The sequence below is a fragment of the Macaca nemestrina genome, chromosome 20, assembly GCF_043159975.1.
Source record: "Macaca nemestrina isolate mMacNem1 chromosome 20, mMacNem.hap1, whole genome shotgun sequence".
Lineage (NCBI taxonomy): Eukaryota > Metazoa > Chordata > Mammalia > Primates > Cercopithecidae > Macaca > Macaca nemestrina.
Genome location: NC_092144.1, coordinates 62658230 through 62685969, shown reverse-complemented (window position 1 = coordinate 62685969; position 27740 = coordinate 62658230). Strand labels below are relative to the sequence as shown.

Below are 27740 nucleotides of genomic sequence, written 5' to 3'. Positions count from 1 at the left end.
ACCTCAGGCTCCCGCCCCCACGCCTCTGCTGTGTTTAAGCAGCAGGTGGTGACCTCACTCTTCCCTGGCCTGAGCACTCCGTCCGGCACCCCAGGCGGTGGCTTTAGAGAAGTTCTTGAAGCTGAGCACAGGATAGACTCTCCCTCTCAAGTGAACGGACAATAGAAAGGGAGAGGATTCCTATTCTGTTCTGTGGGCCCTCAGCGTGATATCGTAGGTGCCGCCCAGGCAGGGCTTTGCATTTCACATTGTAGTTTGCATCCCCGTTCCAGACAATTCCAGGGCTTTGGAATCATGCCTCAGAGTTTCTGGCACTCTAGTCTCCAAAATCTGAAAACAGAGACGCTGGCAGGGAGACTGAGAGAGGCGCAGGTCCCTCCTCGGCCCCGCCCTCTGCCGGTTCTAAACGGCAAGGTCTCTCCGCCTGGCACCCTGCCCCTATCTCGCTGAGGCCCCGCCCACCTCCTCCCGCCTCCCGCCGAGGCCTGGCTTCTGTTCTGCGCGCGCAGATTAACGCAAACTCGGAAGCGGATCGGTTGGAGAGAAGGTCACATCGCGCGGTGAGTTTTGCTCTGTGCTGTATTAAGTTTGTGCTTCTCAGGTCCCCGATCGCTTCTGTCCCTGGGACGTGGGGTCCCCACAGACCTGGAAATTCTCGTCCGTCTTCCTTCCCCAGAGCAAATTGAGACATCCCCGTGAGAGCCCGGGTGTCGCTTCCTTTTGGGTTTAAAGTCACCCTGAGGCTGTTCCGGTCCCCGGTCTTTCTGTTATAGGGCAATGTATACACTTTCTATTGCGTAGTTTTCCTGCCCAAAACCTTGTTCTGACTCCTCCCGCCCCGCGCTATTTAAAGTCCTCACCCGCAAGGTGGATTCTTGCCTGGGGCGCGCCTCCCAGCCTCGCCCTCGTCGGCCCTTGGAGTGCCGTGCCCCGGCTCCAGTCCCGGGGACGCCGAGTCCTCTGCGTGTCCTGGGATCCTGCAGACCCCATCCTTGTCCTAAGGCGCGCATCGCCCTCCCCACCTCCCTTCTCGTGCCAGGGCCTGCTGCTCCCCAGGTCTCCCCTCCGCAGTCATCGCTTCCATTGAACCCGCTCTGGGGAGGTCCCAGGGGCCTGTCCTGTGACACGGGATTTTCTTGCCTGCCGAGCTCCAGCCCCTGGAAAATACGCTCCTCCAGGATGCAGGCGTCTTACTCCAAACCCTCCTGCGATTGTGTGGGCCAAAGGGATCAGGAGACAGACAAGAGCAGTAGAAAACCTGAGACAGAGAAGAGAATAAAAAAGGCCCAGAACAGACAGGAAAAATAGACGATTGGTGAGGGATATGCCAAGAGATGGCAAAAATGAAAAACAAAAAGAAAAACAACATAGGAACGCAGGAGGAGAAAAGCAACTGGAGAAATGTAGAGAAAACCCAGATGTACAGACAGATGAAGGACGGCAAGGTAGGGGGAGTGAAAGCAAAGAGGGAGGCTCATCAGAGTGAGGGAGAGAGGGAGGGATTTGGAGCCAGGACAGACAAAGCAGAGTGGTGCTTGTGTCAAGAACAGAGGGAGAAGCACAGCAGGGAGGACAACTGCGGATCTCAGGTGCCACAGAGTGGGGACAAGGGAGTATATAAGGGAAGAGAGAATTTAACAGGGAGAACAGAGGAGGCACAGAGATGACAGAAGAGACAAATTGAGGACGATTGAAAGATTGGGGAGAAAGAGCAACAAGAGATTAAATAAGTTGCGAGGACGGAGCAGAAGAGGTGGAAGAGAAGGAATAGAGGGAAGAAGGAGATAAACAGCAGAAGAGGAGAGGGGTACAAAATGAAGAGCAGAATCCCAGGGAGAAAGAAAAGAAAACAAGAGCTAGAGAGAGAAGGGGAGAATGAGAGATAGGTACAGAATTAGGGAGGGAAGCACAGTAGTGAAGAAAGAGGGGCTGGGCACAGTGGCTCACGCCTGAAATCTCCACACTTTAGGAGACTGAGGCAAGGGGATTGCTTGAGTCCAGGAGTTCAAGACCAGCCTGGGCAACATAGTGAGACCCCCCCATCTCTGCCAAAAAAGATAAGTAAATAACCAGGCTTAATGGTACACCTGTACTCCCAGCCGCTCTGGAGGCCAAGCTGGGAGGATGACTTGAGCCCAGGAGGTCCAGGCTGCGGTGAGCTGATATCATGTCACTACACTGCAGCCTGGACAACAGAGCAAGACATTGTCTCAAAAGAAAAAAAGGGGCGAGAGACCTTGGGTTTAGATGAGTGCGTGAGTTCATTGGATATGATTAGTTGTGACAGGTTGACTTCCGTGTATATAATCTAACAACTGAAAACTTGTTTAAATTATACAGACGAGATTGAGGATTTTAAAATTCGTATCTATAAGACATGTACATTCTATAAATCTTGGCATGAGAGGTATCTTCCACTTGGAATCCCTATTCAGCCAGAGGGAAGTGACTTATTCAGTTGTGAATCACTGCCTTCCCTTTTCCTAGGATGGGGTAGGACGTGGGTAGTGAAGGGGGGAAAAAGTCACTGTCTGTTATTACATAATACTTTTTAATTTAATTAATTAAATCATATTTTGAGACAGGGTCTGGCTATATCACCCAGGCTGTTGTGCAGTGGTGTGATCTCCTCTAACTGCAGCCTCAACCTCTTGGGTTCAAGCGATCCTCCCACCTCAGCCTTCTGAGTAGCTGGGACCAGAGGCATGAGCCACCTAGCCCGGCTAATTTTTGTATTGTTTTTGTAGAAATGGGGTTTCACTATGTTTCCCAGGCTGGTCTCAAAATCCTGGGCCCAAAGGATCCTCCTGCCTTGGCCTCCCAAATTACTGGGTTTACAGGTGGGATTACAGAGATGAGCCACTGCATCTGGCCTATATAGCCTTCTCTTTTCTTTTCTTTTCTTTTTTTTCTGAGGGAGTTTTGCTCTTGTTGCCCAGGCTGGTGTGCGATGGCATGATCTCAGCTCACCACAATCTCCGCTTCTCAGCTTCAAGCGATTCTACTGCCTCAGAGAGGCAGGGTATTACACTGCAGCCTGGTCAACAGAGCGAGGCATTGTCTCAAAAGAAAAAAAGGGGCAAGAGACCTTGGGTTTAGATGAGTGGGTGAATTCATTGGATATGATTAGGAATACAAGCTAACTAACAGTGAGTAGCTGGGATTACAGGCATGCACCACCACGCCCAGGTAATTTTGTGTTTTTAGTAGAGACTGGGTTTCTTCATGTTGGTCCAGGCTGGTCTCTAACTCCCGACCTCAGGTGATCTGCCTGCCTTGGCCTCCCAAAGTGCTGGGATTACAGGCGTGAGCCACCATGCCCACACCCATAGTAGTTTTTAACATGGACATCAGGGCACGGTGGCTCATGCCTGTAATCCCAGCACTTTGGGAGGCCGAGGTGCATGGATCACGAGGTCAAGATTTCGAGACCACCCTGGCCAACACAGTGAAACCCCATCTGTACTTAACAGATACAAAAATTAGCCAGGTGTGGTTGCAGATGCCTGTAATCTCAACTGCTCGGAAGGCTGAGGCAGAATTGCTTGAATCTGGGAGGCAGAGGTTGCAGTGAGCCGAGATTGTGCCACTGCATGCCTGCCAGCCTGGGCAACAAGAGGGAAACTCCATCTCAAAAAATTAATTAATTAATTAATTAATTAATAAAACTAAAAGCACTGGTCCTATTCACGTGTAGTCAACACCCATGACCAAATTATTTCAAAGACACCACCTGCAGGAACATCCTATTGGACAATAAGAACTCTGAACATAGCTTTTGACCAATATGATCTTTCAGACCAGGGAGCCTACATCTTGTTTTTTATGTTTTTATTGTGCAATTTGTTTTATACAATGTTTTCTGTGATCTCCGTTTATAAATTTTCACAGTACACATTGCATGTTTTATATTTTATGCATAGTTAGCTAGAGAACTAAGGGCAATGCATATATATATAAATGCTGTATTGCCTGGTGTTATGTAACTGTACCTGTGACATCATAATTGCACCCTCCGACACTGTTAGTTACTTCATATTCCTTATAATGCTGTGTATTACTTGAACTCATACATCAGAAGGTATACATCTTAAGATGTATTTCAGTTCTTATATTGTGTGCTGGTGGTAAGTAGAAGTTGTAGCTTTTTTCTTAAGAGGGAATTTTTAGAATTCTGCAGGCTGTATAAATGTACTTGTTATTTGCTTGCAGGTTTTATCATGGGTTACAATAGTTTACTGATTAACATTTAAGATTTCACATATGGCTTTTCGGTATATGGTATGTAATATAACTGACACACTGCACTTGTTCATTTCAGTAAGTCCCTGTTCTGTGTGGATATAGGTAATTTTATGACAGGTATTCAGAAAAATGTTGTATTAACATTGTTTTCTTTTTCTTCTTCTTTTTTCTTTTTTTTTTTTTTTTTGAGATGGAGTCTCACTCTGTCACCCAGGCTGGAGTGCAGTGGTGCAATCTTGGCTCCCTGCAAACTTTCCCTTCCAGGTTCAAGCGATTCTTGTGCCTCAGCCTCCCGAGTAGCTGGGACTGCAGGTGCAAGCCACCAGGCCTGGCTAATTGTTGTAATCTTTTCTTATCTTCCCTGTGCTGTGATTATTTGACAATACAGAATTTCCATTGATTTTGGTTACTCTGACATGAGCTTGTTGTGGATTATTTACCAATATAGTATATTGTGTGGTCCTTTAGCATCTATTTGTATACACTAGATATTCTGTAAATATGAAGAATACATACTTTTCCTTGTGTGACAGTGATATGTTTTTTGGAAACTGTGATGCACTTTAGGGTCACAGTGGAAAAATACTCCTGACTTTAGGCTTACACATGTTTGTGCCCTGTCAGTGTTTTGTCACGATATTGGAAATAGGCTTCCATAGAAATGATTTGAAGGACACGTAATCGCCGTTTATTTATTAAAGAATCTTACTCCTTTTGTGCTCCTAAACTTTGAAGATCATGTTTGGGAAGTTTAAAATAAGTACTGTTTTTTGTGTCGTATTTCCACATTTCAGTATGATTTACCACCTGGGCTTCTTTGGAAACGTATTGGTGTTTATATTTTGTAGCTATCTCTTCCAAATGCTTAGTGAAAAAGGTGGGAGGATCACTTGAGCCAGGGCGTTGAAGGCTGCAATGAGCCCTGTTTTTGTCACCACATTCCAGCCTGGGTGAGTGAGCTAGACTCTGTCTCAAACAAACAAGCAAATAAATGAGAGGTACAATTCCTCCTTTGAAAATAAAGAAAGAGATTTTCTTTCCTTTCGTCTTTTTTCTTAGGACATTTATTTAGAAAATTTGCAAATGCATTTTCTGTCTTCTGAGGTCCTTTCCTTTCCTTTCCTTTCCCTTTGTCTTTCCCTTTCCCTTTCCCTTTCCGTTTCGCTCTTGTTTCCCAGGCCGTAGTAAAATGGCGCGATCTCGGCTCACAGCAATTTCCATCTCCCCGGTACATGCGATTCTCCTGCCTCAGCCTCCAGAGTAGCTGGGACTACGGGCACCCGCCATCATGCCTGGCTGATTTTTATAGTTTTGTAGAGACGGGGTTTCACCATGTTGGCCAGGCTGGTCTTGAACTTCTCATTTTAGATGATCCTCCAGGCTCGGCCTTCCAAAGTACTGGGATTACAGGCCTGAGCCACCGCTCCCGGCCCAGGGATGTATTTCTGAAGAATTTGGGAGCTCGCTTTGAAAGGCAAACAACGACTGGGCACGGTGGCTCACGCCTGTAATCCCAGCACTTTGGGAGGCCAAGGTGGGCTGATAAAGAGGTCAGGAGTTTGAGATCGCCTGACCAACATGGTGAAACCCTGTCTCTACTAAAAACACAAAAAAATTAGCCAGGCGTGGTGGCACATGCCTGTAGTCCCAGCTTCTCAGGAGGCTGAGACAGGAGAATTGCTTGAACCTGAGAGGCAGAGGTTGCAGTGAGCCGAGATTGCACCACTGCACTGCAGCCTGGGTGACAAAGCGAGACTCCATCTCAAAAAAAAAAAAAAAAAAGAAAAGAAACTAAATAATTCATCAAATGATTCCAATTTAAAGCTTTGGACCTTTAAATAATTCTGAGCTTTGAGAGGAATGTGGTCCTACAACCTGAGTCTAGTAAAATGCAGGTGCAACTTCTAAGAGTTTTCCTGACTGACCATCGTGGCTCAAGCCTGTAATCCCAACACTTTGGGATGCCGAGGTGGGTGGATCACTTGAGATCAGGAGTTCAAAACCAGCCTGGCCAGCTTGGTGAAACCCTGTCTCTACTAAAAATACAGAAAAATTACAGGCATCTGCCATGGCGCCCTGCTAATATTGTGTTAGGGTTAGTGTCAGGGTTTCTCTCCCTCCCTCAGGATGAAGCTACTTAGCTGACAAAGATGGTCACCTCCATTACCAAGCAGAGCCAGGATGAACTATGTGTGACCAAGGGTGTTGTCAAGTCCTCTTCCCTGAGAACTGATTAGTGTTTATCTTGAAAACATGTACTTAATGGGTTGTACAGAACAGTGAAGTTTCTTTCTCTCTTTTCAACCTCTTGGCTATTTGCCTCTATTTCCCACCATATTCTCATCTAAAGCTTATTTATTAATAAAATAGTTTTAATTTCTTTCTCTATTATCGTCTGGAGATGATTTCTCATTTGGGAGGAGACTCTTTGATTTTCAATTATATTTTCTCACATTTAAAAAGTGAAGGAAAGAATATTTCCTGGGCCAGGCACGGTGACTCACTAGTGTAATCCCAGCACTTTGGGAGGCTGAGGCAGGCAGATCACTTGAAGTCAGGAGTTCCAGACCAGCCTGGCCAACATGGTGAAACCCCGTCTCTACCAAAAATATGAAAATTAGCTGGGCATAGCCGTGTGCACTTGTAATAGCAGCTACTCCAAAGGCTGAGGCAGAATAGCTTCCACCCAGGAGGCAGAGGCTGCAGTGAACCATGATCTCGCAACTGCTCCCCAGCACGGGCCACAAAGAAATACTCTGTCTCATAAATAAAAGGAAAGAAAAAAGTAAAAAAAAGAGAAAGTAATAGATTTCTTTCACAAATGTGCTGGGACAACTAACTGGATATCCACATGGAAAAGAGTAATGTTGGATCCCTATGTAACACCATCAAAAATTTTATTTAAAAAGGGTTTAAAAAAAAAAAAAGGGCAGACACGGTGGCTCACACCTGCAATCCCAGCACTTTGGGAGGCTGAGGCGGTGGGATCACGAGGTCAGGAGATCCAGACTATTCTGGCAAACACGGTGAAACCCCGTCTCTACTAAAAATACAAAAACTTAGCGAGGAGTCGTGACTGGCGCCTGTAGTCCCAGTTACTCAAAAGGCTGAGGCAGGAGAATGGCGTGAACCCGGGAGGCGGAGCTTGCAGTGAACCAAAATCGTGCCACTGCACTCCAGCCTGGGCGACAGAGCGAGACTCAGTCTCAAAAAAAAAAAAAAAAAAAAAAAGAAAAGAAAAGAAAAGAAAGAAAGAAAAAAGAAAGAAAAGTAAAAAGAGTGAGAGAGAGATGAGGAAGGGAACCCTGAGAGAGGGGATGTTACTTTGTCGCCCAGGCTGGCCTGGACCCCCAGGTCCAGCGATGCTCCGCCGTTGCTTCCTGAGTAGCTGGGACCTCAGGCTTCCTCCCCCACGCCCGCATCCCTGCTGTGTTTAAGCATCAGATGGTGACCTCAGTTCTCCTTGGCCTGAGCACTCCGTCGCGCATCCCAGGCGGAGGCCCTAGGGAAGTCTCTGAAGCTGAGCACAGGGTGGGCTCCTTCTCCTGAGTAAATGGAGAATAGAAAGGGAGAGGATTTCTTCTCTTTTCTTTTCTTTTTTTTAGACGGAGTCTCGCTCTGTCCTCCAGGCTGGAGTGTAGTTACACGATTTTGGCTCACTGCAAGCTCCACCTCCCGGGTTCACGCCATTCTCTTTCCTCAGCCTCCCGAGTAGCTGGGACTACAGGCGTCCACCACCACGCCCGGCTAATTTTTTGTATTTTTAGTAGAGACAGGGTTTCACCGTGTTAGCCAGGATGGTCTCCATCTCCTGACCTCGTGATCCGCCCGCCTCCGCCTCCCAAAGCGCTGGGATTACAAGTGTGAGCCACCTCGTCCGGCATTGAGAGGATTTCTATTCTCTTCTGTGGGTCATCAGCATGAAATCGTATGTTCCTTCCAGGCAGGGCTTTGCATTTCATATTCTAGTTTGCATTCCCGTTCCACACAATTCCAGGGCTTTTGAATCGTGCCTCAGCCTTCCTGGCCGCGCTCGCCTCCAAAACCCCGAAAAACAGAGGCTCTGGGTGCGAGGCTGAGAGACGCACAGGTCCCGTCCCGGCCCCGCCCTCTGCCCGTTCTAAAGGGCAAGGTCTCAGGTCTCTGGGTCCTGCTCCCCGCCCCGATCCCAGGCCCCGTTAACCAGCTCGCGGGTGGAGTCCAGGCCTGGCTTCTGTCCTGCGTGCGCAAACCCGGAAGCGGATCGCGTGACGTGAAGGCCCTACCGCGGTGCCTGAGTTTTGCTCTGTCTTATATTAAGTCTGCCCTTCCCAGGTCCCCGGCGCTTCTGTCCCTTGGACGTGGGGACCCCACAGACCTGGAAATTCTCGCCTGTCTTCTTTCACCCAGAGCAAACTGAGAGGTCCCCGTAAGAGTCCGGAAGTTGCTTTTTGGGTTTGAAGTCGCCAGGAGGCTGGTCCCGTACCCGCTCTTTCTGCTATAGGGCAATGTATACACTTCCTATCGCATAGTTTTCCTGCTGAAAACTTTTTTTTGACTGTGTTGGGCTGGGGGATGGTCAGGTCTTTCCCTTCCCACGAGGCCATATCTCAGGCTGTTTCAATGGGGAGAAACCTTGGACAATACCCAGGCTTTCTTGGGCGGAGGTCCCTGTGGCCTTCAGCAGTACATTCTGTCCCTGGGTACTTGAGATTAGAGAATGGCGGTGACTTTTACCAAACATACTGTCTGCAAACACTTTTTAACAAAGCACATCCTGCACAGCCTTAAATCCATTATCCCTTGTCAACACAGCACATGTTTCTGCAAGCACAGGGTTGGGGACAGGGTTACAGACTAACAGCATTTCAAGGCAGAAGAATTTCTCTTAGTAGAGAAAATGGGGTTTCTTTCTTTTTTTTTTTTTTTTTGAGACAGAGTCTTGCTCTGTCGCCCAGGCTAGAGTGCAGTGGCTGGATCTCAGCTCACTGCAAGCTCTGCCTCCCGGGTTTAGGCCATTCTCCTGCCTCAGCCTCCCAAGCAGCTGGGACTACAGGCACCAGCCACCACACCCGGCTAGTTTTTTGTGTTTTTTTTAGTAGAGACCTGGTTTCACCGTGTTAGCCAGGATGGTCTTGATCTCCTGACCTCGTGATCCGACCATCTCGGCCTCCCACAGTGCTGGGATTACAGGATTGAGCCACCGCGCCCGGCAGAGATGGGGTTTCACCATGTTGGCTGGACTGGTGTCGGCCTCTTGACCCCAAGTGATCTGCCTGCCTCCGCCTCCCACAGTGCTGGGATGACCGGGCCTGAGCCACTGTGCTGGGTCTTTCTTTTGGGTTTCTGATTAGCCTTCCAAAGGAGACACTCATATAGGCATCTATGTCAGGGAGCAGAGGGGTGACTTTGAATAGAAGGGGAGTCTGGCTCCCTAAGCAGCTCCCAGCTTGACTTTCCATTTTGCTTAGTGATTTGGGGCCCCAAGATTTATTTTCCTTACACACAGCCCAACCTTCATCCTACCTCTGGTCCACATTGACTGTTCTGTGTGATTATTTTTGTGCCTTTGCCATCCGCTGTCTGGATCCTGGTGAGAACAAGGCCCCAAGGGAAGAGCAGAGCCAGAACGTGGGGCTGTGCTGGGCTCGCCCCTCTGAGTGGAGCTCAACCCTGGCTTCACATTAGACTGCAGAGCATTTTACAAATAGAGCATTTGTGCTGCTTTACTGGGATTCTTATTCTGAAGGGCTGGAGTCCACCCTCAGTAATAGCTGCAGTGGCCCAGGTGTTGTCATCTGTGTGCAGCATTGAGCATCGAAGCTCTGTGTCCCCCGTTTCTGAGGGCTGAGCTCAGCCTGTGATCCACAGAGAGATGAGGGGCTGTCCTCTGGATGGGGTTTGGTCAGGGATGGGTCTGTATCCTGAAGGGGAGATCAGTCCAGCCCAGCTGCCCCCTGCTGCCTCGTGTGTGGGGGCTTCTCCAGGAGGGGAGTGAGATCTGAAGACCGGGGTCAAACGTACACTTACAGGTCTTCCTGTGGGGCTTTCTTATCTCTGCATGGTCTCTGGTGCAGTGGGCAGTGGGGACCATCTTTCTACAGGGTGAGGTCTCCCCTGTTCATGTGTTTTTGTCACAGGAAGGGAGTGAGTCATTTCTAACATGAAGTCTCATTTTCTTTTTTTTCACATACAGGATTGATTTCTAAAGACTCAGGTTACGTGAGGAAGCAGCTGAGAAGAGGAAAGGAAAGGAGCCAGGCATGGCCTTTCCTCAGGTGAAGTGATGTTCCTCTGGGGATTAATCTGTCTCTTTCCTTTCTGAAATGCCAGGTATTGTAGTAGCCAGTCTTTTCTGAGTCTGAAGCATTTTGCCTGACAGGTTTGCTCGCACTCACCCATACCTGCCCTCAGTTCCTGTCATCTGCACTGAGATTTCATCTCCTGTGACCCAGTGACATGAACTTGGGAAGAGGCTCCACTGGGCATGGTCCTGGGAAGGGCTCACACCCAGACATGGATAAACATGGAGTGTGGGCCCATTGAGGTCAGTGCTGCTGGGCAGCCTGGATGGTTCAGGGGCCACATCTGGATGTCAGCTCTTTGTGGACCAGATCAGAGAAACTACATATGAAATATATATGTTAATGTGCACAGATATCTGGTAAATTCTGGACAAGGAGATGAATAAGGGGAGATATTGTGTATGTGATTTGGTAATGCATTTGAAGCCACACTAGTAGATCAACATGTCTCTGACTCCAAACTTTTTTTTTTTTTTAAAGAGACAGGATGTTGGTCCAGGTGCGGTGGCTCACACCTGTAATCCCAGCACTTTGGGAAGCCAAGGCAGGTAGATCACTTGGAGGTCAGGAGTTCAAGACCAGCCTAGCCAATATGGTGAAACTGTATCTCTACTAAAAATACAAAAATTAGCTGGCTGTAGTGGTGCATACCTGTAATCTCAGCTTCTCAGGAGGCTGAGGCAGGAGAATCACTTGAACCCTGGAGGTGGAAGTTACCATATGCCGAAATTGTGCCACTGCACTCCAGCCTAGGAGACAGAGTGAGACTCTGTCTCAAAAGAAAAAAGAGAGAGAGAGAAGGTGTCACTCTGTGGCTTTGTTCTGGAGTACAATGGCACAATTCAGAGTTTACAGCAGCCTCAAATTCCTGGGCTCAAGTAATCCCTACTTTAGCCTCCCAAAGAGCCTGAAGGATAGGCATGGGTCACCATATATATCTATGTATGTATGTATGTATGTATGAATGTATGTATGTATTTATTTATTTATTTTAAGATGGAGTCAGTCAACAAAGCTGGAGTACGATGGCACAATCTCAGCTCACTGCAACCTCTGCCTCCCAGTTTCAAGCAATTCTTCTGCCTCAGCCTCCCGAGTTACTGGGACTACAGGCACGCACCTCCACACCCAGCTAATTTTTGTATTTTTAGTTGAGACGGGGTTTCATCATGTTGGTTAGAGTGGTCTTGAATTCCTGACCTTGTGATCTGCCTGTCTGGGACTCATAAAGCACTGGGATTAAAGGTGTGGGCCACTGAGTCCGGCCCTATTTTTTATATTGTATTTTTATTTTGTTGTCCAGGCTGGAGTGCAGTGGTGCAATTGTAGCTCACTATCGCCTTGATATCCTGGCCTCAACTGTTCCTCCCATCTTGGCCTCCCAAATTGCTGGCATTCCAGATGGGAGACAGCCAGCCCGGCTGGACTCTGCACTTTTTTGAGATGGAGTCTCGCTCTGTTGCCCAGGTTGGATTGCAGTGGCGGGATCTCAGATCACTGCAACCTCTGCCTTCTGGCTTCAAGCAATTCTTCTGCCTCAGCCTTCCATGCATCTGGGATTACAGGTATTCACTGCCATGGCTGGCTAATTTTTTTGTATTTTTAGTAGAGATGGGGTTTCACCATATTGGTCAGGCTGGTTGAACTCCTGACCTTGTGATTCCTCCAGCTCGGCCTCCCAAAGTGCTGGGATTACAGGCCTGAGCCACTGTGCTTGGCCAAACTGCACTTTTAATGACTCAGAGTGGAATGGGAAGTGGAGATAGGCATCAGTGGTACAGGATGCTTTATTATATCATTGATTTTATTTTATTTTTTATTTTTATTTTTTGAATTGACTCTCACTCTGTCGCCCAGGCAGGAGTGCAGTGGTGTGATTTTGTTTCCCTGTAGCCTCTGACTCCCGGATTACAGTGATTCTGTTGCCTCAGCTGCTTGAATAGCTGGAATTAGAGGTGCATGCCACCACATGTGTAATGGCATGATGGGATGTGTGTGCATGAACACATGGATGGATAAGCCCATGGTTTATGTAGAAAACACATTTGCAATAAGTTTTATTTTTTATAATAATTGTAATGATTTTAAGTATTTTTCATTGTTGTCAACTATCACAATAATGAGTTAATAGTAAGAAGGGGCCGGGAGCCATGGCTCACGCCTGTAATCCCAGCACTTTGGAAGACTGAGGCGGGTAGATCACTACGTCAGGAGTTCAAGACCAGCCTGGCTAAGATGGTGAAACCCCTTCTCTACTAAATATATAAAAATTAGATGGATGCTGTGGCAGGTGCCTCAAATCCCAGCTACTAGGGAGGCTGAGGCAAGAGAATTGCTTGAACCTGGGTGGCAGAGGTTGCAGTGAGCTGAGATTGTGCCACTGCACTCCAGCCTGTGCAATAAAGTAAGATTCCATCTTAAAAAAAAAAAAAAAAAAAAAAGTATTGTGAAGGATTATATGCATGCCTGTGTGTGTCCATTCAGTGACCTTGTAGGATGCTCCATGTTCTCACCCTTGGACCTTTATCACATTCTCTCCACTAGGTAAACCTGTGTCAGTTTAGTTTAAAGCTGTGTCTGTTACTTAGGTGTTTATATTCACATGTGAACCCCAGACATCTGGATTCAGGTGCTCATGTTGATATTTTTAGCTATTTGATTTGTGGCAAGTTTCCTAGAGTGTGTGTGATGTAACTGTCTCCAAGTACAGATCTTTCTTCATGGGATAGTATGTTATTTTACGGCTTAAGACACGGGAAGTACTTAGAAGAGTGTGTAGCACATGGGAAGCATTCAAAAGTGTTAGTCATGGCTATTGCTGTGATCATGACAGTTTTTTGTTTTTTTGTTTTTTGGAGATGGAGTATTGCTCTGTCACGCAGGCTGAAGTGCAGAGCATGATATCGTCTCGTTGCAAACTCCGCCTCCTGGTTTCAAGCAGTTCTCCGGCCTCAGCTTCCCGAGTATCAGGGATTACAGACACCCACCACCACACCCAGCTGATTTTTGTATTTTTAGTAGAGAGGGGGTTTCAGCATGTTCTCAGGCTGGTCTCAAACTCCTAACCTCATGATCCGCCCGCCTCGGCCTCCCAAAGTGCTGGGATTACAGGCATGAGCCACTGTGCCTGACCAATCATGATAGTTTTTAGATTCGGACTTTTCTTTCAAAGCCGTTGGACTTTGTCCTCGCTGAAACAGCACTTGTATCTTAGCTCATCCAGAAACTTAATACCACCTGGTACGTTGAACATTATATCTGACATGTCTCTAGAGAAAAGCCTGTGTTTGCTTTTTTTTTTTTTTTTTTGTGAGATGGAGTCTTGCTCTGTTACCAGGCTAAAGTGCAGTGGCGTGATCTTGGCTCACTGCAACCTCCGTCTCCCAGATTCAAGCAATCCTCCTGCCTCAGCCTCTTGAGTAGCTGGGAGTACTGGCCCGCTCCATGACACCCAGCTAGTTTTTGTATTTTTAGTAGAGATGTGGTTTTGCCACATTGGCCAGGATGGTCTCGATCTCTTGACCACATTATCTGCCCGCCTTGGTCTCCCAAAGTGTTGAGATAACAGGTGAGAGCTATCACCTAGCAGTGTTTTTTTGTTTTGTTTTGTTTTGTTTTTGTTTTTTGAGATGGAGTGTCAGTCTGTTGCCCAGGATGGAGTGCAGTGGTGCGATCTGGACTCACTGCAGCCTCCGTCTCCTGGGTTCAAGTGATTCTCCTGCTTCAGCCTCCTGTGTAGCTGGGATTACAGGTACCTGCCACCATTCCTGGCTAATTTTTATGTTTTTAGGAGATACAGGTTTTCACCATGTTGGCCAGGCTGGTCTCAAACGCTTGACCTCAAATAATCTGCCCGCCTTGGCCTCCCGATGTGTTGGGATTACAGGTGTGAATCACCATGCCTGGCTCTGTGTTTCCTTTTTATTTATATAGTTTTTGTTTTGTCCATAAAATCGAGCCTTCCATAATGATTTATGGGATCTTAAAATCTTTCAAGGAAAAGTATAATAAAATGCAACAATAGGGAAAAAATATTCAAAAATACATTAACGTGGTTTTGTCAGAGCACAGTCTTTGATGAAATAAATACTTCTTTTCTCTTTTCTCATTTCCTGTGAAGGTGATAACTCCTCCATAATGTTTTGTGGAAATGTGTGTTTCATTTTAGGGACGCGTGACTTTCAGGGATGTGGCTATAGAATTCTCATTGGCGGAGTGGAAATGCCTGAACCCTGCGCAGAGGGCTTTATACAGGGAAGTGATGTTGGAGAACTACAGGAACCTGGAGTCTGTGGGTGAGGAAAATGTCCCTGTAGGCCTGAGGAGTCTGCTCTTGTCTGTCTTGGTTCTTCCTGGTTTTGTATTCTTTTTTGTGATTTTTGCCCCATACATTTTTTTTTTGTTTGTTTTTTTGTTTTTTTTGAGACGGAGTCTCGCTCTGTCGCCCAGACTGGAGTGCAGTGGCCGGATCTCAGCTCACTGCAAGCTCCGCCTCCCGGGTTTACGCCATTCTCCTGCCTCAGCCTCCCGAGTAGCTGGGACTACAGGCGCCGCCACCACGCCCGGCTAGTTTTTTGTATTTTTTAGTAGAGACGGGGTTTCACAGTGTTAGCCAGGATGGTCTCGATCTCCTGACCTCGTGATCCGCCCGTCTTGGCCTCCCAAAGTGCTGGGATTACAGGCTTGAGCCACCGCGCCCGGCCTTTTTTTTTTTTTTTGTATTTTTTGAGATGGAGTTTCGCTCTTATTGCCTCGGCTGGAGTGCAATGGTATGATCTCAGCTCACCATAACCTCCGCCCCTCAGGATGAAGTGATTCTCCTGCCTCAGCCTCTCGAGTAGCTGGAATTACAGGCATGCGCCACCATGCCCAGCTAATTTTGTATTTTTAGTAGAGACGTGGTTTCTCCATGTTGGTCAGGCTCGTCTCTAACACTCGACCTCAGGTGATCCACCCACCTCGGCCTCCCAAAGTGCTGGGATTACAGGTGCGAGCCACCGTGCTCAGCTCATTCTGGTTTTTGAGGAGCATCACAGAAGCGTCTCTCACTGGCACTGTGACAATGTTCATCCCGTAAACTAATGATCATCTTCTCTAAGCAGCAGTCAGTGGTGTTGAAATTCCTCCCAGCGAGGATGTCATTCGGGCTCACAGCCTCCTATGTATGAGGCTCTTGACCGAACTCTTGTTCATTTCACATTTTTCACACCAATATGTGTCATTGTTGATTTTTGACAAGAAAACCTATGTTCGCCGGGCGCGGTGGCTCACGCCTGTAATCCCAGCGCTTTGGGAGGCCGAGGCGGGCGGATCACAAGGTCAGGAGATCGAGACCACGGTGAAACCCCGTCTCTACTAAAAATACAAAAAATTAGCCGGGCGCGGTTGTGGGCGCCTGTAGTCCCAGCTACTCGGGAGGCTGAGGCAGGAGAATGGCGTGAACCTGGGAGGCGGAGCTTGCAGTGAGCCGAGATCGCGCCACTGCACTCCAGCCTGGGCCACAGAGCGAGACTCCGTCTCAAAAAAAAAAAAAAAAAAGAAAACCTATGTTCAGTTTGTTGTAGGATCAATCCTGTAGCAGATATGGTTTTCATCAATCTTAGTGAGGGAGCTTGTGAGGTTGAATGAGGTTTACATATTTTAGTTCTACTGTCATTTCCTTAAGACACAGTGGCTTTCAACTTGTCTGTTTCTATGTTTTTTGTCTGTTTGTTTGTTTGTTTTGACCCAGTCTCACTCTGGTGCCCAGGCTTGAGTGCAGTGACATGATCTTGGCTCACTGCAACCTCCACCTTTTGGGTTCAAGTGATTCTCCTGCCTCAGCCTCTTGAGTGGCTGGGATTACAGGCATGTGTCACCACACCTGACTAATTTTTGGTAGTTCTATTCCAGATGGTGGTTTCGCCATGTTGACCAGGCTGGTTTTGATAGCCTGACCTGACGTGATTCAGTTGCCTTGGATTCCCAAAGTGCTGGGATTACACACATGAGCCACCGCCCCTGGCCCCATCTGAGTTTGTTTTTAAGGCTGAATAATATTCCATTTTATATGTATACCACATTTTGTTCATATATTTATCTGTTGTGAACATCTGGGTTGGTTTCTTCTCTTTATTCTTATAAATCATACTGCCAGGCTGGGTGCGGTGGCACACACCTATAATCCCAGCACTTTGGAAGGCTGAGGTGGGTGAATCACCAGAGGTCAGAAGTTCGAGACCAGCCTGTCCAACGTGGTGAAACCACATTTCTATTAAAGGTACAGTTCCTTTTCCTTTTTTTTTCTTTAAGATGGAGTATTGTTCTGTCACCCAGGCTGGAGTGCAGTGGTGCAATCTCAGCTCACTGCAAACTCCGCCTCCCGGGTTCAAGCAATCTCCTACCACAGCCTTCTCAGTAGCTGGGATTACAGACGTGCACCACCATGCCTGACTAATGTTTTGTATTTTTTTAGTAGAGACAGTGTTTCACCATTCTGGCCTGGCTGGTCTTGAACTCCTGACCTTGTGATCCACTCGCCCATCCTCCCAATGTGCTGGGATTACAGACGTGAGCCAGTGCACTCAGCCTGGCTCTGTTTTCACAAGCACATCTCTACCCACTCAGCCAGGGGATCCTTGTTCTCCCCCATCGTCTCCTACGTTGCTGCACTATACTCTTCATAGCGTTTACTTGTTTTTTTGTGTGTGTACGCATTTCTGGAATCTACACAGAGAATTTTGTTGAGTACATGCTTGAAACTAGAAATCAGAGGTATTGAATTTAAGAGATGTAAAACTGCTTTCACCTCAGGCCACCATACTGCTGCTTTCTTGGATCTCTTTCATTCTTGTCCCTTGCCCGTGTTGTAATTTGCATAGTTAACCTTGGGTCAATATTTTACCACTTGCTAAATTAGTTCCACTTTCCTCCAAGCTGAAGATTTGGTCTATCCTAGTGGAATTCTATTCCCACAGACGTGCATGTACAAAGTTCACTCCTACAGGCCCATTACTTCCTGCCCTCCACACTTACCCTTCCTTTCCTGGCCTTGCCTCACGTGATACATTGATCTGGAAGCAAATACAGTTTCTTTCCAGTCTATTGATTTTGTAATGCTGAACACCCCAATTTCCCTGTGAGCCCCTCTCCTCCAACACTACTCTCACTGAGTAAGTCAAGACCTTGTTCATCCACTGGACAAAATTATAGGAGGCTGCCTGAATCAATGTGTGCAGGCATGATGACTCAGCACATGATCCATGAGGGATGACTTAGCACCACTGTAAGCAGCACAGCTTAGCCTTTGTGTCCCAGCTCAGCCCTTGTATCCCCCTCAATGTGGGGCTTTCTGTTCTCTTTGTATTTTCTGTGTGTGGTCATTTTCTGTACTGCCTGGGCTGACTATTGTACCTAAGAACATGTCATGGGATCCTTCAGACCTAGAATCAGGTCTTGTCCCTCACTTATCATACATGCAAATTGGGGTCATGTACATGAACACTGTCAGCTTGCTGTCTTTAATTGAGAAATAATGTTAATTTAACTCCAGGGTTGGTTTTTGGTTTTTGTTTTTGTTTTTTTTTTTTTGTTTTTTTTTTTTTAAATGGAGATTTGCTCCTGTTGCCCAGGCTGAAGTACAATGGCACTATCTCAGTTCACCATAACCTCCACCTCCCAGTTTCAGGCAATTCTTCTGTCTCAGCCTACTTAGCAGCTGGGATTACAGGCATGCACACCACGTGCTAATTTTGTGTTTTTAGTAGAGATGAGGTTTCACCATGTTGGCCAGGCTGGTCTCCAACTCCTGACCTCAAGTGATCTACCTTCCTCAGCCTCCCAAAGAGCTGGGATTACAGGCATGATCCAGTGTACCTGGCATTTTTGTTTGTTTGTTTGGTTGGTTGTTTTCAGGTGGAATTTCCCTCTTGTTGGCCAGGCTGGAGCGCAGTGGTGCAATCTCAGCTCACAGCAACCTCCACTTCCTGGGTTTAAGCAATTGTCCTGTCTCAGGTTCCCAAGTAGCTGGGATTATGCCTGGCACAAGCGTGGCTAATTTTTGTATTTGTAGTAGAGACGGGATTTCTCCATATTGGTCAGGCTGGTCTTGAACTCCCAACTTCAGGTGTTTCATCCACCTGCTTTTTAAAACAAGTGAATACTATCAGATGGCTTCATATATTTTTATAGTGCAGACTCTAAACTTCCTTTGTTTAATAAGATTTGTCAGCCTTCGGTGATTTTAATGATGAGATGCCCATTTTCCTGTCTCACTCATTTTACTGTTCTGTCAGAAATAGCTTAGACTGGCCAGCCACAGTGGCTTTCGCCTCTATTTCCAGCACTTTCAAATGCTGCGGTGGGTAGATGGCTCACGGTCAGGAGTTTGAGCCCAGTCGGGCAAGCATAATGAAACCGTGAATCTATGATTGCGCCACTGCACTCCAGCCTGGGTGACAGAATTAGATTCCGTTCCCCCCCCCCAAAAAAAAATTAGCCAGGCACGGTGGCATGTGTCTGTAGTCCCTGCTACTCAAGAGGCTGAGGTGCGAGAATCTCTTTAGGTAGGAGAATCATGCCACTACACTCCAGCCTGGGTGATCAAAACAGACAAAAAAAAAAGAAAAAAAGAAAGAAATAGCTTAAACTGGAAAGCTTAAGACATAGAAATTTATTTCTCCTGGATCTGGAAAGTGGGAAATCTAAGAGCAAGATGTCAGCTAGATTGGTTCCTGGTGACAGCCTTCTAAGTGGTTTAGCCCAGCCATCTTCCTGCCCTGTCCTGACATGGTGTAAAGAGGAACAGGCAATCAGCTCTTTACTTTCTCATATTATAACAGCCCTAGGCCAGGCGCGGTGGCTCACACCAGTAATCCCAGCACTTTGGCGGCCGGGGCGGGTGGATCACGAGGTCAGGAGATGGACACCATCCTGGCTAACACGGTGAAACCCCGTCTCTACTAAAAATACAAAAAAGTTAGCCGAGCGTGGTGGCGGATGCCTGTAGTCCCAGCTAGTCAGAAGGCTGAGGCAGGAGAATGGCGTGAACCCAGGAGGCGGAGCTTGCAGTGAGCCGAGATCGCACCAGTGCACTCCAGCCTGGAATCCGTCTCAAAAAAAAAAAAAAAAAAAAAAAAAAAGCCCTAGTCCTGGCCGGGCGTGGTGGCTCACGCCTGTAATCCCAGCACTTTGGGAGGCGGATATGGCCAAATCACAAGAGACCAGGAGTTTGCGACCAGCCTGAGCAACATGGAGAAACCACGTCTCTACTAAAAATACAAAATTAGCCAATCTAAAAATACAAAATTAGCCAATAGTGGTGTCACTCACCGGGAGTGGTGCCTGTAATCCCAGCTACTTGGGTGGATGAAGCAGGAGACAGGAGACTCGCTAGAACCTGAGAGGCAGAGGTTGTGGTGATCCTAGATCACGCTATTGCACTCCAGCCTGGGCAACAAGAGCGAAACTCTGTCTCAAAAACAAATAAAGAGGCCGGGCAAGGTGGCTCACGCTTGTAATCCCAGCACTTTGGGAGGCTGAGGAGGGCGGATCACGAGGTAAAAGATCGAGACCAGGCCGGGCGCGGTGGCTCAAGCCTGTAATCCCAGCACTTTGGGAGGCCGAGACGGGCGGATCACGAGGTCAGGAGATCGAGACCATCCTGGCTAACACGGTGAAACCCCGTCTCTACTAAAAAATACTAAAAACTAGCCGGGCGAGGTGGCGGGCGCCTGTAGTCCCAGCTACTCGGGAGGCTGAGGCAGGAGAATGGCGTGAACCCGGGAGACGGAGCTTGCAGTGAGCTGAGATCTGGCCACTGCACTCCAGCCTGGGCTACAGAGCGAGACTCCGTCACAAAAAAAAAAAAAAAAAAAAAAAAAAAATCATGATGAAACCCTGTCTCTACTAAAAATATAAAAATTATCTGGGCGTGGTCGTGGGCGCCTGTAGTCCCAGCTACTCAGGAGGCTGAGGCAGGAGAATCGCTTGAACCCGGGAGGCAAAGATTGCAGTGTGCCGCGATTGCGCCACTGAACTCCAGGCTTGGCGACGGAGCAAGACTCCGTCTCAAAAAAATAAAAAATAAAAGAAAGAAGAAAGAAAAAATACAATTAAAAGCCCTAGTCCTATTCACAATTAGTCAACACCTGTGACCAAATTCTCTAAAAGGCCCCATCTGTAGTAACATCCTATTGGAGAATAAGAAATCTGATAATGGCTTTTAGTCAATACGAACATGCGGGCCAGAGAGCATATATCACATTTGTTTTGTTTTTATTGTGCAATTTGTTTTATACAATGTTTTCTCTGATCTCAGTGTATAAAATTTCCCAGTACTCATTGTATATTTTATATTTTATGCGTAGTGAACTAGGTAACTATGGGGAATGCATATATATACAATTGCTGTATTGCCTGGCTGTTACAAAAGTGTAGTTGAGACATCATAATTGCGCTTTACTACGCTATTAGTCAATTTTTTATTTATTTATGTACTTATTTTGGAGACAGAGTCTTGCCCTGTCACCCAGGCTGGAGTGCAATGGCACGATCTCAGCTCACTGCAACCTCCACCTCCTGGGTTCAAACAATTCTTTTGCCTCAGCCTCCAGAGTAGCTGAGATTACAGGTGCCCGCCACCATGCCCAGCTGATTTTTTTGTATTCTTAGTAGAGATGGGGTTTCCCCAGATGGCCAGACTGTTCTTGAACTCCTGACCTCGTGATCCACTTGCCTTGGCCTCCCAAAGTGCTTGGATTACAGGTGTGAGCCACTGTGCCTGCCGTTAGTCAATTGTTATTTCTTAAAATGCTGTGTATTTTGTTTAGTTTTGTTTTGTTTTTTGAGATGGAATCTTGCTCTGTCGCCCAGGCTGGAGAGCAGTGGTGCGATCTCAGCTCACTGCAAGCTCCACCTTCTGGGTTCAGGCCATTCTCCTGCCTCAGCCTCCAGAGTTGCTGGGACTACAGGTGCCCGCCACCACGCCTGGCTAATTTTTTTGTATTTTTTTAGTAGAGACGGGGTTTCAGCATGTTAGCCAGGATGGTCTCAATCTCTTGACCTCGTGATTCGCTACCTCGGCCTCCAAAAGTGCCAGGATTACAGGTGTGAGCCACCGCGCCCAGCCAAATGCTGTGTATTTCCTTGACCTCATACATCAGAAGGTAGTGATCTTAACATGTATTTCAGTTCTGATGTTGCGTGTTGGTGGTTAAGTAGAAGTTGTGGATTTTTTCTTAAGAGGAATTGTTTAGAATTCTGCAGCCTGTATAAATGTACTCATTTACTTGCTGGTTTTATCATGGGTTCCAATATTTTATTAATTAATTTTTATAATTTTATATATGGCTTTTTGGTATGTGGTATGCAATATAACTGACACACTCCACTCGTTAAAGTCACAAAGTGCCACCGGGTGCAGTGACTCACACTGGTAATCCCAGAACTTTGGGAAGCTGAGGCGGGTGGATTACTTGAGGTCAGGAGTTTGAGACCAGCCTGGCCAACATGGTGGCCAACATGGTGAAACCCCATCTTTATTAAAAACACAAAAATTTGCCAGGCATAGTGGTGCATGCCTGTAATCCCAGGTACTCAGGAGTCTGAGGCAGGAGAATCACCTCCACCCAGGAGGCAGAGGTTGCAGTGAGCTGAGATCGCACCATGGCACTCCAAGCTGGAGTGAAAGACCCTGTCTCAAAAAAATAAATATACAAAAAATTTAAAAGCGCCTGTTTTGTGTGGATATAGGTAATTTTATGACATTTATTCAGAAAAATATTGTATTAACTATTTTTTCTTTTTTTCTTTTTTTTTTTTTTGAGGTGGAGTCTCACTTTGTCACCCAGGCTGGAGTGCAGTGGTGTGATCTCGGCTCACTGCAACCTCTGCCTCCTGATTCAAGTGATTCTTGTGCCTCAGCCTCCCAAGTAGCTGTGACTGCAGGCACGGACCACCATACTTGGCTAATTTTTGTAATCTTTTCTTATCTTCTCAGTGCTATAATTGTTTGATAGTACAGAATTTCCATTGCTTTTGGTTATCCTTATATGAGCTTGTTGTGGATTATTTACCAATATTGTATATTGTGTGGGTTTTTTTTTTTGTAGCATTTATTTGTATACAGTGAATATGCTTTAAATGTGAAGAATACATATTTTTCTCTTCGTTGATGTGACAGTGATATGTTTCTTGCAAATTGTGATACACTTTAGGGTCACAGTGGAAAAATACTCCTCACTTTAGGCTTACACATGTTTGTGCCCTGTCAGTGTTTTGTCATAATACAGAAAATAGACTTCCATAGAATTGATTTGAAGGACATATAATTGCCCTTTATTTATTAAAGAATCTTACTCCTTTTGTGTTCCTATACTTTGAAGATCATGTTTGGGAAGTTCAAAATAAGTCTTGTTTTTTGTGTCATATTTACACACTTCAGTATGATTTGCCATCTAGACTTAATTGGAAACCTGTTGGTGTTTATATTTTGTAGATATCTCTTCCAAATGCATGATGAAGGAGGTCTTGTCAACAGGGCAAGGCAATACAGAAGTGTTCTACCCAGGGACATTGCAAAGACCTGAAAGTCATCACATTGGAGATTTTTGCTTCCAGGACATTGAAAAAGAAATTCATGACATTGAGTTTCAGTGTCAAGAAGATGAAAGAAGTGGCCATGAAGCACCCATGACAAAAATTAAAATCTTGACTGGTAGTACAGACCAATATGATCAAAGGCATGCTGGAAACAAGCCTATTAACGATCAGCTTGGATCAAGTTTTCATTCACATCTGCCTGAATTGCACATATTTCAGATCAAAGGCAAAATTGCTAGTCAACTTGAGAAGTCTACCAGTGATGCTCCCTCGGTTTCAGCATCCCAAAGAATTTCTTGTAGACCCCAAACCCAGATTTCTAATAACTATAGGAATAATTTCTTGAATTCTTCATTACTCACACAAGAACAGGAAGTACACATGACAGAAACATCTTTCCAATGTAATGAGAGTGGCAAAGCCTTTAATTGTAGCTCACTCTTAAGGAAACACCAGACAATCCATTTAGGAGACAAACCATATAAATGTGATGTATGTGGCAAGCTCTTTAATCATAAGCAGTACCTTGCATGCCATCAGAGATGCCACACAGGTGAGAAACCTTACAAGTGTAATGAATGTGGCAAGTCCTTCAGTCAGGTGTCATCCCTTACATGCCATCGTAGACTTCATACTAGAGTAAAACCTTACAAGTGTAATGAGTGTGGCAAGATCTTTGGTCAAAATTCAGCCCTTGTAATTCATAAGGCAATTCATACTGGAGAGAAACCTTACAAGTGTAATGAATGTGATAAGGCTTTTAATCAACAATCAAACTTTGCACGTCATCATAGAATTCATACTGGAGAGAAACCTTACAAATGTGAAGAATGTGACAAAGTTTTCAGTCACAAATCAACCCTTGAGACACATAAGAGAATTCACACTGGAGAGAAACCATACAAATGTAAGGTTTGTGACACAGCTTTCACGTGGCATTCACAGCTGGCTCGACATACCAGAATTCACACTGGAGAGAAAACTTACAAGTGTAATGAGTGTGGCAAGACTTTCAGTCACAAGTCCTCCCTTGTATGCCATCGAAGACTTCATGCCAGAGAGAAATCTTATAAATGTAAGGTTTGTGACAAGGCTTTCATGCGGAATTCACAACTGGCAAGACATACTAGAATTCACCCTGGAGAAAAACCTTACAAGTGTCATGAATGTGGCAAGACCTTTGGTCAAAATTCAGATCTTTTAATTCATAAATCAGTTCACACTGGAGCACACCCTTACAAATGTGAAGAATGTGAAAAAGTTTTCAGTCGCCAGTCAAGCCTTGAGACACATAAGGTAGTTCATACTGGAGAGAAACCATACAAATGTAAGGTTTGTGACAAGGCTTTCGCGTGTCATTCCTATCTGGCAAAACATACTAGAATTCATAGTGGAGAGAAACCTTACAAGTGTAATGAGTGTGGCAAGACCTTCAGTCACAGGTCATACCTTGTATGCCATCGTAGAGTTCATAGTGGTGAGAAACCTTATAAGTGTAATGAGTGCGACAAGACCTTCAGTCGCAGGTCATCCCTTCATTGCCATCGTCGACTTCATAGTGGTGAGAAACCTTACAAGTGTAATGAGTGTGGCAATACCTTCCGTCACTGGCCATCCCTTATATACCATCGTAGACTTCACACTGGAGAGAAATCTTACAAATGTACTGTTTGTGACAAGGCTTTTGTGCGTAATTCACTCCTGGCAAGACATAATAGAATTCACACTGCAGAGAAACCTTACAAGTGTAATGAATGTGGGAAGGTTTTTAATCAACAATCACACCTTTCACGTCATCATAGAATTCATACTGGAGAGAAACCTTAGAAATGTGAAGCGTGTGACAAAGTTTTCAGTTGGAAATCACACCTTAAAAGACAGAATTCATACTGGAGAGAAGCCATACAAATGTAAGGTTTGTCACAAGACTTTTGCGAGTGATTCACTCTGGCACAACATACTGGAATTCACACTGGAGAGAAACAAGTGTAATGAGTGTGGCAAAGCCTTTAGTGGACAGTCAACACTTATTCCCCATCAGGCAGTTCATGGTATGGGGAAATTTGACTAATGTAATGATTCTCACAGTCTTCAGTAACGCTAAAACCATTGCAAATCATTTGAGAACCCATAATGAAGGGATATCTTACAAGTGTAATAAATGTGGTAAAGTTTTCAGACATCATTTGTACATTGCAGTTCATTGGCAAACTCATACTGGAGAGAAACCTTACAAAGGTCATGACTGTGGCAAGGTCTTCAGTCAAGCTTCATCCTATGCAAAACATAGGAGAATTCATACAGGAGAGAAAGCTCACAAGTGTGGTGATTGTGGCAGAGCCTTTACTTCATGTTCACACCTCATTAGACATCAGATAATCCATACTGGACAGAAATCTTACAAACGTCATAAGTGTGGCAAGGTCTTTATTCCGAGGTCACTCCTTACAGAACATGAGAAAATTCATTTTTGAGCTAACTGTTCCCAATGAAATGAGTATAGCAAACCATCAGGCATTAATTGACATTAGAGTCAATTCAGCATTGACTCGAGTTTCTGTTGACTTAACATTGAGTTCAAGCCTTAATTGACATTAAAGTGTTTGTGTTAAGAGGATTGGGCCAGGTGTGGTGGCTCAGGCCTGTTGTGCCAGCACATTGGGAGGCCAAGGCAGGTAGATTACTTGAGGTCGGGAGTTTGAAACCAGCATGGCCCACACATGTTAGCCACTTGTTTCAGCCTGTTTTTTGTTTCTGATTTTCTATTATTATTATTATTATTATTGGAGATAGTACTTTTTAAAGAGATAGTACTTCTTTGAGATAGTACTTTTTAAAAGGAGTATCAGCTGGGTGTGGTGGCTCACGCCTGTAATCCCAGCACTTTGGGAAGGCGGGTGGATCACGAGGTCAGTAGATCGAGACCATCCTGGCTAACACGGTGAAACCCCGTCTCTACTTAAAAAAATACAAAAAAACCAGCCGGGCGAGGTGGCGGGCACCTGCAGTCCCAGCTACTTGGGAGGCTGAGGCAAGAGAATGGCGTGAACCTGGGAGGTGGAGCTTGCAGTGAGCTGAGATCCGGCCACTGCACTCCAGCCTGGGTGACAGAGTGAGACTCCGTCTCAAAAAAAAAAAAAAAAGAAAAGAAAAAAAATACAAAAAATTAGCCTGGCGTGGTGGTGCGTGCCTGTAGTCCTAGCTACTGGGGAGTCTGAGGCAGGAGAATGGCGTGAACCTGGAAAGTGGAGCTTGTAGTGAGCTGAGATCATGCCATTGCACTCCAGCCTGGGAGACAGAGCCAGACTCCATCTCAAAAAAGAAAAAAGAAGAAGCAAGGGTAATACATAGGGGAGCAGCAAGCAAGTTCTTATTACTAGCAATATATCTACAATGACGGTTTTAAATCCTGCTGTAGCTGGAAACTATTTTCTAAATAAAGACCTAGGATCAAACTCGTGCTCAGGCTGTACAGGCACATGTGAAAACTTTGTCATGTCCTTGACTATGTTTTTAACTACGTGTCCTTGATCATTTATTTGTAGGCAGCAATTGGTTAAGTTAAATTTTTTACAGACTCCTCCTTCAGCTGCCAGCAAGTAGTCTAAGGTCAGTCTATTCTGATAGATAGCATTCTTCATTTGGGCTTCCTGCCAAGCTAAAACAGTCAAAGCTCTGCCAGTTTCATTAGTAATTATTTTTAAGATGGCAGGCAACTGTATGATCCGATTGAGCAAGTAGATGGGGGTTCAGTATCTTCATAAGCCGTCTTGTGCCCATGTGGCAGGCTTATAATACTGTGTGATCCTTTCAGAGGGCCACTTATTATCTTTCCAGTTTCCTATAACTATGCTTCTCTTTTCTTGGGAGGCATAGACAAGGAAGCCTAGGAACTCACTTGGTTTTGCGGGTAATAAAAAAAAGGACAGCTTAAGAGTGCCAATAACACAACTGCCTGCCTATTTATTAGGTAACCAAATGTGGGCTCTGTGCCTACATATCCAGTATAGTCCAGCAGGGCCGTCCAGTCCTGATGAGATTCTGGATAAGCCCAGGCAGTTTTTAGCTTAGAAGATTTACTAAATGGGTTCTTTTCAGTGTGGTTTAGGCCCCACAAAATAATTGTCTTTGTTGTGCTGTTGTACAACTTCTGTGCTATACAATTAAGATTTCTTACTGGGATGATAAAGTTTTTTCCTCCTCTAGCTATACAGTATTGTTCAATAATTGAGGTTTTTAGGACCTAGAAGTTGCTAGCTTAGGCCTTCTGAACTGGAATTACATCAGGAGCTGGATCAGTGGGCACCAACTCTTGGGCTTCCGAAGGCCATTGGTCTCTGATAGTGGTTCCTCCACATACATAAGAAGTAACACTGCGGGAATGAGCTACATTTTCTGCTAATTGGAGCAACAATTTTTTTGTCTTTTTCAGAAGTTCTGGTTCTGGTAGATTCAGCTCATCATAAAAGGTTTGAAACACTGGTTCGGGAGAGCTCTTGTGAACCTCCCTTTGGAATAAAATGACAACTTGGGGGATTTAACCTTGTCCCATCAATTCAGGGTTACAAGTTCTCCTTTTTTCTAATGGGGATCTAGGGGATGGGTAATTATTAGTTCTAGTGGGTTACAGTG

General features: G+C 45.7%; 1 protein-coding gene across 1 annotated transcript; it reads left to right on the top strand.

Annotated features, from left to right (window-relative positions):
- Positions 1 to 468: 468 nt before the first annotated feature.
- Positions 469 to 25288, top strand: LOC105497040 (zinc finger protein 611). Its single transcript, XM_071086091.1, has 5 exons — positions 469 to 560; positions 5094 to 5195; positions 10421 to 10502; positions 14698 to 14824; positions 23005 to 25288. The coding sequence occupies exons 3-5, from the start codon at positions 10488 to 10490 to the stop codon at positions 24933 to 24935; spliced, it is 2073 nt and encodes a 690-aa protein (XP_070942192.1). The 5' UTR covers positions 469 to 560; positions 5094 to 5195; positions 10421 to 10487; the 3' UTR covers positions 24936 to 25288.
- The last annotated feature ends 2452 nt before the right edge of the window (positions 25289 to 27740 follow it).